General features: G+C 31.1%; 1 protein-coding gene across 1 annotated transcript in view; it reads right to left on the bottom strand.

The window, feature by feature from the left end:
- Positions 1-7,034, bottom strand: part of LOC117923593 (twinkle homolog protein, chloroplastic/mitochondrial-like) — a 37,442-nt gene extending 30,408 nt beyond the window's left edge. Inside the window, exons 1-9 of the mRNA XM_034841956.1 lie at positions 6,684-7,034; positions 6,439-6,572; positions 4,632-4,687; positions 4,484-4,541; positions 4,261-4,371; positions 2,854-2,937; positions 1,670-1,750; positions 1,136-1,201; positions 942-1,058 (exon numbers count right to left, since the gene is read on the bottom strand). Of these exons, the coding sequence (XP_034697847.1) occupies positions 942-1,058; positions 1,136-1,201; positions 1,670-1,750; positions 2,854-2,937; positions 4,261-4,371; positions 4,484-4,541; positions 4,632-4,687; positions 6,439-6,572; positions 6,684-6,960 (984 nt within the window). The 5' untranslated portion in view covers positions 6,961-7,034. The remainder of the gene's footprint in view (positions 1-941; positions 1,059-1,135; positions 1,202-1,669; positions 1,751-2,853; positions 2,938-4,260; positions 4,372-4,483; positions 4,542-4,631; positions 4,688-6,438; positions 6,573-6,683) is intronic.
- Positions 7,035-14,144: the final 7,110 nt, after the last annotated feature.

Here is a 14,144-nt window from a genome sequence, read left to right as displayed (position 1 = left end):
TCGCCACTGATCTTCCAACCTCAGCCCAATTCTCCCTGTCAAACTTGCTTTCACACACCACAGCTCGTGCCCATCTCCCAATTGGGACTAGACCACCTCCTCTTGGTCCTTCATCACTGACTACCTTCGCAAATGATCTGTGCATCGATCCTTCGTACTTGTGAGGCCAGCTTTCCCCTCTTATATTCCTTCCCTTTTCTGTTACATTCGGATAAGGGGCCATCAACAGAGACAATAACGCATTTTTTATATTCTCCCAACCTCTGCCCTTGTCACCCTCAGGAATGATCATAATGGAAGGCTTTTTGTTGGTAATAAACTCCGAGATCCTAATAAACCTTCCATGGTTGTTGAAGCCAACTTCCATCAGATGCACCCTGCTTTTTCCTCTGAATTTTTTGTTGAACCCCATATGACTCTTCAAAGTTAAAGCTTTCGTCAAATAATCAACCAACCACCCAACAGCTTCCCTTTCAAAACCTAATGCGAAAACAGAGCCTCTACTTCTCTCTGTTATCGAGCACCATTCGCCTCCTTGCTCGCCTTCCAACCTGATCAGGAAAGTCTTCCTCTCAACCAATACCTTCATCATCCTCTATACTCCTCTATCATGTTACCATGGGTCTCTTTAGTCCTAAATAACAAAAGAAAGTATATTGCATCTTTCTCTCTACAGGGATCTTTCTGGTAAAACAATCTATTCTTTCTCTTCTCTTCAGGCCACAAGGATTAAAGATTTGTAAGAATTCTTTGGATAGGAGTGAGTTTGCTTCCTAACTCAACAAGAAGGGATATTTCATGAAAAAGTTTGTTGTATATAGGCAGGGATTAAAAAAGCAGATTATGTCAGAGACCATTCGCCAAAAAAATCAATTATCAACATTGGGTGAAGGGATACATCAACATATTAAAAAAATCAACCCAAAGACAAACACACAAACCTTTTCCTCAGATTCAAACACTTTTGTAGAAACTGATGGAGGCGCTCCATCAGGGACACTCACACAATTGTAGAATCCAGCTTCTTCCATTGAAAGTTTGTCTATTTCACCCTCAACCTAAATCAAACATTAAAATATCAGGTGAAATATTTTTCAAATAACTGCCCACAGCAAGTGGAGAGAACATTATTTACAATGATTATATCACTTGCTTCCTTTATATCATCCACACCATAGAATATTTTTTCAGTGTCCTTTTCCTGCAGACCAATAGCAAAAAATGAAGAGATCAAAATTGGAATAACTTCAAAATTTGTCCCTCAAAGCAGAAAGAAATGTTATGATAATAGCATTAGAGGAATTATGCAACTAAAGAACTAAAGTTATTAACAAATAGGAAAGGCCATTTCCCCAAATATCAGGAATGAAATCCCCTACAGTTTTTTGTTTTTTAGGTGGTAAGAGATGAAGACTAATGAAAAGAAGAAATGCAACAAGGAGACCTCATCAAGGATAAAGGAAAAAGGGAAATACTAAAAAATGACAAGAAACCAAAACCAACTTCTTCAATTTGGCAGATAAGATTTGACAATATGATGCAGATGAGATTCAGGCAATGGAGGTCCCTTCCACAGGTTTAAAATGCAGCTAAATTAGATATCATTCCCTTTTATTAACCACTGTTTGTCAGTTACTTGAAGTAGATATCCAAACTAATACAAAAATACCTGCCAAAAATTCTTGTTAACATCCCGATATTTGCAACTCACAAGCACCCCATTTCTTCGATAAGTAAATGCAATAATAAACTGTCAAGAAAATCAGAAACCATCAGACATATCAATAATGGTCACATTTAGACAAAAGCAACAAGAATAAAATGTTAATCACTGGAAGGAAACTAATGTTTGTTATGTTGCCTTGTAGCATTATGATCCCTCTTTTCTTAGTTACCCTGATTGAGAAGAACAGGAGCCACTCAGTCCAAAATGAGGCAGAAAACCATTCATCTTGTCCCTCTTTTGCAACACAATAACTGAGGAAAACTTTAGAGCCATTTAGATTCACTTTGCACCATTAGAACTTATGAAAAGAGATCATAGCTAACACTCCTGACCTTTATATCAGCCTCACCAGAATTTGCTAATCCAAATCCAATTAGTACAATGCTAAGGACCAACCATTTGTCATATTTTTAGGTATGTTGCCTATAGAAAAAACAAACCAGTTGCCTTATCTCAATCCCTTGATTCACGAATCCATACTAAACCTTTTCCTGGACATCAAAACTCAAAAACCAAACAAAAAGGAAGAGGGAGGTAAGGAAAATGGCCCCTCTCTCCTTGCTCTGTTGTATTTGAGAGAATAGAAGAATGGCCAAGTTTTTAAAGAGGAGCTCACAGATTAGAGCTTGAAGGAGATCTTCAAAAAGTCCCTTTTGGAGTGGACTAAGGCCCCCATGGGGATCGACAAGTCTTCCTCTATTGGACTTTTTAGACCATCAAAGCTTGGGTTAGTTTGCATTCCTTGTTTGCATTTTCTATTCTTTTTGTGGTACTCTCTATATTTTCCTTGTACACATGGGCGGAACCCCATTTTTGTTAGGCACTCTTTAATGTGCCTCTATACACCTAGAAAAAATTCATCAAAAACAAAGTAGCTCATTGGTCATAGGATTAACTTTTGGCATAAAAGATATCATAAATGAGCTCTATTATATAGTGTTTTCATCATTAAACACCTTTTACAGAAAAGGTGAGACCAGAAAACCCTTAAAAGTCAATTCATCCTGATCAATGTCATTGAAAAAGAGAATTCATATATACAATTAGGGTGACTCAAACCCCATAATTAATCATTAAAGATAAATGAAGGTGACACTATTTTTCTTGAACTGAGTGCCAATATGCACCTGATCGCCATATGACTTTTGCATGACAGAATTTCTTGCCAATGTTTTTTCCGATATCATTCGCTCTCCAAAATATGCAACTAGCTGAAACAAGGACAATTAGGAAATATTAACTATTTTGCATAAGGCAAACAAAATAAATTTACTAAAAATATTGCTAAACAAGACCATCATAGTAAAAAATAAAAATAAAATAAAATAAAAACTAGTACTCAAACTTGAAATAATAGTAAGAAAGACCTTTAGGGGGGAGTATTAGCTTTCTAGATAGAAACAACTAAAAAATTTACAGAAATATAATAAATAAAAACAAATAAAAAAGGATTTAGGAAAGAGAAGCATAGAGAAAACTTTGTGCCATTGAGAGAAAAATGTGAGGATGGTGTTAGGTGAAGTTTGGTTTTCTAAAACTGCAACAGGCCATGGTATGCATATTTTATTTGAGTTTGCAGATGAAAACTTTCAGCTTTCATAATCATAGAACATTCCAGATTATAAGGGCTTATCTATTAAGTCTTTTGTTGAAAGGGAAGTCTTGTAGAAGAAAGTTCCACAAATTGGGGGGTTATGAAGAAGGATTGTGGTCAAAGTTAGAGGATATTCAGAAACTTAAAAATTCTTTTGTCTGTAATTTATGGTGTTGGGCGAGAATGTATAGTGGAGAGAGGTCGCTGTCTCTTATAGGCTCGTTGGAGTGGATAGCCTCCACTTAAGGGCGGGTGGGTTTTTTGTTGTCTTTTTGGTGGTGAGGCTTAGCTAATTTGTATACCCCCTGTATACGTGTGGCTTTTTGGCCTCTTATCAATATATTCTGTGCTTACTTATCAAAAAAAAAAGTTAGAGGTCCAGGAGAACTCCCTTCCCATTTTGGCTGGAATTCTGTGGATAGATTGATTGATAAAAACCTGGGCATTGAAGGCATTGCTTGCATCAATTCTTTCTCACCAATGGTTTCTCAAAATTGAATTATATCAAGAAAACAAAGGACCAATTTGTTTTTGAGCGATGAGGGATCAAATACCCAATCATCATCATCAAACTTCCAATTGTCCTATGGATGAGCCTAATCTCCTAACTTCCATGACATATTTACAATCGAGCAAATGATGAAATGTAGAGAACAAGGGTACAATTTTTTTTTTTTTTTTTTTTGATAGATAATAGAGAACAGGGGTACCATATAAATCCTATTCATGAAAAAACGTAGTGCATGATAAGCCTTTGAGGCAAGGCTCACATAGAAAGGATTCGAGTGGGATGGAGAATGTTCCAAGTTAAATTCCACATAATAGGAAAAAAAAATACCTATTAATAGAAATGTTATGTGATAAAAACACTCTTAAAAGACCAAACTGGTTAAACCACCCAATCAAGATCATTGGCAATAAGACAAGTGAAAAGACAAACCTCACTACAAAGTGGTTTTAAACCCAAACTTTCTTCTGTGATTTCTCTTTTTGGCTTAATTTTGGTAATTTGGTTCAACCTTCCATATGATGAGCTGTCATTTACAAAGGCCTGCAACCAAATGGAAAACATTAGGCAAGGGGATCTCACAACCAATAATGAATCCAAAATTTTATAGTAAAAATTAATTATATATCAAACTTGTGCGACAGAAGTATCTTACCCGTATGTTACCTCTCGACCCACATTTTCCTCGATGACACATCCATACAGCATGATCCCTATGGTACTCAAAAATGTTTGTAATTAGATATGAGTGGAGAACTATTGAAAAACAAAAGAACATTTAAATTTAAAAAAATGTAACATACCCATCTAAAGTGATGAAAAGAGATAAGCTTTTCTCCATTGAATCACCACCTTTACACTAAGGTGCCAAGAACAACATGTAAATACATATTTTACATTGAAAATAAAAATAAATAAATGAATGAATTAAAAAATTAAAAACATATATTTTTAAAAAAAAAAAAAAAAAAAAGCTCAACAAAAATGAATTTGCAAATAAGAAGCTAAAGGACAAATGAAGTCACATGTATCCGATTTGTACTAAATAGAATCCCCCCAACATACAAAAGGTTTTTGTAAGAAGTATTCTTTAGATGTTTGATCATTTTTATTAATATAGGTAATCTATCTGCTCACTAATCATTTTCATGGGTAAACCTTTTTTTTGCAATGGACCGCAAACTTGGGAACCTCCTACAACCCCAACCCAAACCCTGACCACTTTAGCCAGGCCTCAAGGGCTACTCACTAATTGTTGTTTGAAATTGGATCCCTCCTTTTTTCTATCTCTTCTCCTTTCAGTATGAATCCCAAACTGCCGCCCCTTAAGACAAAGCAATAAAGGAGACATGATGTAGGACAACCCTAGGATGGTTGCCTACACTCAAGGGTAGGTGGGCTAGGGTTTTATTTTTAGGGTGTAAGGAGAGGAACAAGGAATAATCTTTATGGTAAAGAAAATTATAAGATAAGAAATAGAGAGAAAGAAGAAACAATGAAGAAAAGATGGAAAACCTTAGAGTCTCACTAAGGCCTTCTAGGAGTCTCACCTAGAAGAAAAATCAATGGAGTGTCACCATTGAGGGTTGCAACCTTACAATAAAAGAAAGTATAATATTATTCATCAAATTCATTCCTTTGATTTACATTGATTAGCCTATTTATAGGCTTCTCTAAGAAATCCAAAGTCTACTAAGACTTTAATAACCTATTATGATCTTAATTCTAATTATAACATCCAAAGTCTACTAGGACTCTAATAATCTATCATGACTCGAATTCTAATTATATTATAACTCAACTAGCTAATCCTAATTAGACTCCAACAAATATTAATCATAATTTAACTCCAAGTAATATTAATCCTACTTTAATTACAACTAATACTAATTCCCTTTCTTGATATATATCTTGAATATTCATCCTCATCAAGACAACTATTCATCCCCTATTCTCCAACTCCACAACAATCTTTTAACTCCAATAATTTATTTTTTTAGTTTTCCATCTTTCATCAAACATGGTCAACATTTCCATGCATTGATGCAAGACCACCATTTATTAGTGTCAATTGCCTCTCTGAAGCACTTTCTCTACCACACGTCTATCACTCAAAAAATTTGTACCTTTAGATAGTGGCAGTCTGTTTTTAAACTAATTGTGTCATCCTTTTCTTATTGAGCCAGATGAATCGAGGGCCTTAGGTCATACAGTAGTTTTCCCTAAAAAAAGGACCATAAAAAGACTTTATAGCCTGTTTAATAATTAAGTCAGTTTTGAAGATAAACCATGAAAATTCTAATACCATATAAAATTATCCACCTATGTTTCAATTGGCAAATAGATGACTCCAGGTTTGTTCTTATTTACCCTGTTTACCTGATATAATTCAATTAGAGAATAATCCAGTAAATCAAAGCAAGAATTTGTAAACCTATATGTTAGATTGAAGTCATCACCTGATTGTTGTTTGGTAGCATGAAGATGGTGTTCACTGTACACATGGAAATCCATAAACCCACTTTTGGGTGTTCCAATTCATTTTATCTATAACCCTCATCCAACAACAAACATAGCAGCAAAAAATAAATAGAACTTAGAAACATATACCGTGGGACACGTCAAGTGACTGTACTGCCCAGTTTTAAGCATTTGTGTGTCAAAGCCTATCACCTCCAGTTTCTTCTTCAAAATGTTGAGTCGGGCGGAGGAATTACTGGTGTCTTCTGGGTTCTCCGAATAAACTTCAAGAACCAAAGAAAACCAAAAAATAAAATAGTGTTCAATAAGCAATTCCAAAAAACAAAACAAGGCACGCGTTCACACACACATATATATGAGAAGAGAAGGAAGACCTGGTCCGGCGACATTGGAATGGGAAGTATAAGGTAAGGCGAAGGTTTTGAGGGAGATTGGGAGGATTCTGGAGTTGGGTTTTAAAGGAAAGGCGGAGATGATGCCGGGCGAGGAAAGGTTTAACTTGAGAGGCAGCGTGGAAGGAGTGGGTTTGAGGAGGTGTTTGGAGGCCATGAGGATGGTGCGTGAAGAGGAGATGACTAGCCTCTGTTGTTGAAGAAGAAGCATTTGAGGGTCTGAGACTCGGAGTTTGAGAAAGAGCGGCGAAAAGGGCATCAACAGAGTGTTTGTTCATCAGCAGTGCTCCATGGCCTCTGCCCCCTGAACAACTTGGGAACGCTCTCCCTACCCTCTCCTTTTCCCTCTCGCACATTACGCCTCACGCCCCATTGGAAGCGGACAGGCCTTAGCCCAATTCGCTGGAACTAGGGCTTTCGGCCCAGGGTCTCTCAGGGTCGGGCCGCTCTGGGCTCTTTCCGCATTCAAAATCTATTCTTCTATGTTTATACTATATATAAAGTGTTTGTATACTCTCTTTTTTTCCCTTAAATATCCTTATCATTTCATTGATTTAGGTCTTCTTATTATTTTATTTAATTAATTTAAATAATATTTGTCTTTTTGAAAGACCTAAAAATTAATTTAAATAATATTTCTCTTTTAAAAAATTTATCATAATTTAATTAAAATAATTTTAATATGAAAGTTTAATTATATTTCTTCCTTACTTTTATTTTATACTTTATACTTTGATATTATCTATTTCATGTAAACATCACTATGGTAAAAGATATTTCTTTAAAAAAAAATTAATAATTTTTACATAGAAATCCACCTTTTCAAAAAAAACAATTTTTTGGATCATTTTTGTTATATATCTTATTCTTATCCTATCTCATATATAATCATTTTTAAAAAAAATAATATTTTAGTATGACCATAATTATAAATGTATAATAAACTTATATTTTTAAATGAAAATTTTGAAAAAATATTATATTTTATTAAAATAGATTCACAACAATTTTTTATAGAATTTAAAAAAAAATACAAATAATTATGATAAATAATTCTTCATTAGAGTTCGAGATTTAAAAAGTTGGTCTTTTAATCTTATTAAATTGCATCTTAAATATATTCATCCCACTAAATTCTATTATACTTTGATGTCAACCCTTATGTTATTAAATTGCATCATAAATAGATTTATCTCATTAAATTCTATCATATGTCACCATCTCCTTTTATCTATTACTCCTATTTTTTCATCTTACTAAATTCTATTATCTTATTTTACATCTCATTAAATTTGACTATGTTTCTATCGTTGCCTTTTAAATTTTGTTATCTTATTTTGTCTCCCTTTATATGTTATTCTTATTTTTTGTTATGATATTCTATTACTCTTATTTTATGTTATGATATTACTGATTTACTTCGATATTTTAATTAAATGATATTTTATTTAAATAATATTATTTTTAAAAAGCATCACTTTAAAAAATCTATATATATATATATATATATTAAGTCTAAAAGAATAATCACCTCTAAAACATCTTATACCCAAAAAAATCCACCTAAAAAAATGTATTCTTCTCTAGAAACCCCTCCTTCAATAAATGATAAATGCTAATGGCTTTTCACTTCATATTTCACCTTATATGGATGGTGTCTTTTCAGTGTCAACATTAAAAAAATTTATAACTTTCATATGTAATGTATTTTCAATTTTATTCACCTATAAATAAACTCATTTTCTCAACCCGTAAAGAATTCATTTTTATTTCTCTCCCCTCTCCTTTTCATTCTTAGATTTTATTTGCTCACAAAAGGACGAAAATTAGTATTTTCTCATTGTTAGATTTTATTTGCTTACAAAATGACACAAGTTGTCATGAAGGGTTTAGCCTCTTTTTTTTTTGGTAGATCATATAGTCCCAGCATGAGATACGACATTTGCTTTGCACTTGCTCTATTGCCTAATGCTAGATTTTTTATTTTATTTTTTATCTCTCTTCAACATTCTTTGATATTATATCTTTTTCAACATAATGATTGCCTTCCTTATTCATCCCTCCTCATTCTCATGAAGTTTATCTAGTTTTTTTTATCTTTAATGAATTAACACTGTTTTTTATGAGATTGATTTTGTTAATGGATTGAAAATGGTATTGTATTTATTCTTGAAGATTATATTGAATTTGTTTGTGGTTCACATTATTTTATAAATAAATAAAGTTTAAATTTGTTAAGACATTGAGTTTTGTTTTTATGTTGACAATTTTGTTCATTTTTTTGTTTGGTCATAGAAGTTTTTTTGGATAATGACTTACTCTTCATTGAAGATCAAGGGTGGTTGTTTGTCCAACCAAGAAGTCACAGAAACATCTAAAGAAGTTTTGCTTGTGGCAAATTAGGCTATGTTTAGGTATTAAGTGGATTAGTTTTGTTTTGAACTTAAAAGGCTTTAAAATTGACTTTTGAAATAGAGTAGGACCACTCAAGTAACTTGGAGCGATCAAGCACTCCAAACTGCTCAAGCGAGCCATACCGCTTAAGCGCTCGAGGTGCTCAAACGATCAGTAAGTTGGCTTGAGCAATCATGCATATTCTGTCGAGATTTTTCACATATGGTTTAAAACTCTTCCAAAATCGAAACTCTTTAGGTTTTGCCTACAAATACCTCCCTTTTTAATCCCTTGAGGGTTAGAGATCATAGAGATCACATTAAGATCATTTAGAGACCTTTCATTATTTAAAGAGGGTCTCCTAAAGACAAAACCTAAAGTATCATACTATTCTCGATCTCTCATTCAAGGATTCGATCTTTGAATATTGGTTTGAAGACCTTCGGTGAGGCTAAAATGATCCACTAGAGTAATTGAAGGTTACTATGTCGTAGATGTGAATCAAGTTGTAGGCATTGAAGAGTAAATCTCGAAGGTAAAACGGCCAGGTGAATTTGTATAACTTGATTTTGTATAGTGAATTTAGATTAGTAGGTCTTAGAACTCATTATTTTTTATCTTCATAGTTAGTGTGAGGGTTTTCCAAGTCTCATTGTCTATATTTTTATAGTTGATATTTTGTTTGAATTGCCTATAATTGATAGAAAATATTATTTCTACCATTTCGCAGGATAAAAGAATAAGATATAACTTATAAATTTTTATTGAAAATTTTAAAATCATTCATTCGCCCCTCTCCCCTCTAAGTGTTCCTATTGGACTTTCGATTTTTAATGGTGATAAAAAAAGTCCCCAAGTAACTTAAGGTGAGTTTATGTAAGTTGAAAGGTGCTTAGGTGACCAAGGGCATGTCTAAGTGACCTAAAAAGTGTACATGAATATGCCTAAGTATTTTGTCCTAAAGGTGTACCTTAAAGAAGCTATTCTAGAAAGAAAAAAGAAAAATCTTAGATCTAACTCAAGTAAGAATGACAACGGGGCAGGTTCGGGGATTACCCCCATCCCAACCCCGCCCTGTTTATTAAAAACAATTCTCATCCCCGCCTTGCCCCATTTAACTTTTTTTTTTTTTTTAAAAAAAAATTACTTTTAAAATTTTTAATTACATTAAAATAAATATATTTTATAAATAATAAAATTATTATATTTTTTATAACTTATTTTATTAAAATTTTTTATTATTATCTATATATTAAAAATAGTAAAATAAAATTTTAAATAAAATTATTTTTTAAAATTTAAATTTAATTTAATTTTAAAATTAATTTTATATATAATCGAGGCGGGACGGGTACCCGAAAAAACCCGCCCCATTGCCATCCTTAAACTCAAGGTTGTCATGGGTCACAATGAGAAACCATATAAATCCCTCAACCGGAGTCTCCAAGGTGGCTAAAAGGACAAATTGTGTGAGTAGTAATGGGCTACCAAAGAACTATTGTGGAGTATCGAAAATAGCACTTAATAGAGCATGTGCTAAGGGGATAAAATAAAGGGTTCACAAATAGGTTCATCCCATCAATGAACCATTAACTAATTGTGAATTTCAAGATGAATCTAATTTAATTTCATCAAAATCTATGTATAGAAAATTGAATCAAAATATTTAATATAAGAAAACTTTTAAGAAAAGAAAACTTAATGTAGTCATTAAGACCACTTTTAGTTCTAACTAAAATGAGTATCTTTTTTGTTGTTAATATTGATTCAAAAAACATGATTGTCATATATTTGATATTCAAGTTGGACCATTAAATTTGATGGGCATAATACAATTAATTCAGCAAAAATTCTTAATTAAAGGTTATTTGGGCAAAAAAATTGCTAATAGTATGGTGCATGTTTGACATTACATTGAAAGTAGAATGTAGGACCATTGTGATCTATATTTGTAATTTATTTGTTCAAATTACATTACTTTTGGAATTTAGAGTGATTGTGAGTAACTACTTAATGAATCTAGTAAAAGAAAACTCAAGTCATCATTATAGATGAAGTAAGGGAATGTTGGAATTAGAAGTGGTTTTAGGTGGTGTTTGTTTTTTAGTTGAATATAAAAAATAAAAATATTTGACTTTTTCTATTAAGTTGAAAGTAACTTGTTGATATCAACTAACATAACTAAATCAAACCCATGGATAATAAGTTTACTTTAATTATATTGATTGATATCAAAGAGTTACTTTTATCTAAAGAGAAAAAACCAAAATATTTTGCTTTTTTTATTTAGCCAAAAAACAAACACCACCTTAATGTATGTCCATATTAAGTTTTTTTTTCTCAATAGTTTTTATTCAACTTTAGTGACATTAAATTAAATTCATCTTAAAAATACATAACACTTATTAAGTTCATGTTCTAATTATTAATTAAAGATTCAAAGTATCAAACTAATGGTTTATTGATGGGAAGAACCATAAAACACTTATATACAAAAGAGTTCTTGATCCCTTTGTGTACTCATATTGTTTTAGAACATTTTACATACTCATCATTAAGGAGTGCATAAAAGAGAGTAGGACAATGAAGTTCAAGACAATTACTTGAAGATCTTTAAACCATATTGAAGTTAGAATTTGGGTTAAAGCGTGCTTTCTTCTTCATATCCTATGTGTTATTGAAAATTTTCTAACAAAGTCTTGGTATGATATATGACCAAGAGCATCAGGTCTAGAAAATTTTCTAACAAGGTCCTAATACTATATATGAAGACTTTTTCAATATTTTCATAAAATCTAACAACTAATATTTCTATGATATCTGATAATTCAATGCTTACTAAATATTGTACTTAGTTTACATTATAAAAAGTATTTGAAAAAAAATTACAACAATGCTAAAAAGAATTCAAATTCTTTTATTTGATTCATTATAAAAAGAAAAAAGAATTTAAATATTAGAATTTATTTAAAAATTTATATATTTTAAAATTTTTAAACAAAAATAAAATAAAATTAGAAAGCATATACAAAATTTAATTGAATTCAAAGACTTTGCTTTAGAAGTGTTTTTAAAAAAAAGTTCTAAAAAACAATTTTTGAAAATTGTTATTTGATGTTTTGTAAAATAAAAATCTGTTTGGAAATATAAATTATTTGTAACATATTTTTAATGCTTTTAAATATATTTTAAAAATAACTTTTATCTATATTGTTTTATTTTTAATTATTTTTTATATTTATATAATTATTTTTAAACAATCCTTAAAAAATAAGTGAAAATAAATAAAAGATATTCCTAAAAACATCCAAAATTTTAATTTTAAGATTTATGATTATTAAACGTGTTTTCCTAAATTATTTTAAAAAACAATTACCAAACCCAAACATTTCCTTTATTTGGACCCTTGACCCTTTATTTTCTTTGTTCACTTCTTTTGCCTATTAATTTGTTCCTTCCTAATTTTTTCTTCTTCAAAACTCAACCTTAGAATCCAATTCTAAGGTGGAGGAAAACGAAGGGAGGACTATTTATTTTATTTTATTTGTTTGGAAAATAATGAGATGTAGGGCAATAGCATCATTAATGTCTTTCACCCAAAACCACTTCATGGAATCAGATAAACTAGAGTTACGGTGGAAGAGATTTCAAACATGAGATTTTTTATCAAATGAATATGGGTTTTGTTGACTTTTATACATATTTCTTGTTGAACATCGGAGAATTAAGCCTTGTTAACTATTTTTTTTTTAAATAATTTAAAAAATAGTTTTTAATAACAATTTTTAAAAATTATTTTTTAATATTTTGTAAAATAAAAATCTATCAAAGAACTTGAAATGTTTTTAACTTATTTTAAATATTTTTAAATATGTTTTAAAAATAATTTTTATATCCATAACTTTATTTTTAATTATTTTATATGTTTGTATAATTATTTTTTAAAATAATTTTTATAAAATAAGTGAAAATAACTAAAAAATGTTCAAAACATCATATTTTATGTTTTTCATAATAGAAAATAGAAAATAGAAAACAGAGAAGTATTTTTAAATGTGTTTTTAAATCTTTTCGTTATAAATAAAAAGTTGTCAAACATGTCGTTAGTTATGCCTGACAAATCATAACGGTCATGAGAAATTTTGGGAAAAAAGAATCAATTGCCAGCATGCACTATTAATTAAAGAATAAAGGGAGTTCATTTTTCTCTTTTTTTTTTCTTCAAGTATTTTTCAGCTCCGTACGTCCAAAGAGGAAAAGTCTTTATTGTTATTATTATTTAAAGAAATTCAACTTTTGAAAACTTTTCATAATACTCGAGAGTTTGAAAACCAAAGGTAAGAGTTAGAAATTAAAAAATAAATGAATAAACATACAAAAAAAAAGAAAAATCTAACAATTGATTGAAGGTTTGCTCTGAATGGCCTTTGCAGGGAAAAGAGGAATGACACACCGGTGACTAACAGTGGTCGAACGTCAGCAATTTTGTCATAAAATGAAATTAGGAAAAAGTATATATAGCATGCTCCATTGTTAGGAAATTTTAACTCTCCAAAATTGGATGTGGTCATGCTTGTGCTTGAAAGTGGGAAACAGAAACAACTACATCGATTGGGGTTAAGACACAGACAGTTCGACATTTGGGTAGCTTGAATACAATCAACAGTTCATATGGGACTAGATTTCAATGTACGTACATATGGGCCCTATACAAGTATACAACTGATAGGCTTGTGTAATAATCAATATCCCATGCACAAACTATATGCCCAAAAAATGGAGAAGGCTAGGCAAGAGGGAAATCAATCTTTTGAAGGAAAATCAGCTTCAACAAATCAAGGGACACTAGCTATAAGGCTTCATTAATTAATTAGTCCTTTATTTTGGCCAACATGAAATGACTTATGATTGTCCTTTTTTAAAAAAAAAAAGAAAAAAAGAAAAGAAAAATTGTGATGTGTTTGTCAAGCTTTGTATGTAATTCGTGGTAGACTTCAATCACAATAATCTAGTGTGGTTGTGGGAAGTGGGGGAAAAAGAACTCAATGA

Source organism: Vitis riparia, chromosome 10 (assembly GCF_004353265.1).
Source record: "Vitis riparia cultivar Riparia Gloire de Montpellier isolate 1030 chromosome 10, EGFV_Vit.rip_1.0, whole genome shotgun sequence".
NCBI lineage: Eukaryota > Viridiplantae > Streptophyta > Magnoliopsida > Vitales > Vitaceae > Vitis > Vitis riparia.
The sequence above is the reverse complement of the archived record's forward strand: the minus strand, read 5'-3'. Positions and strand labels throughout refer to the sequence as shown.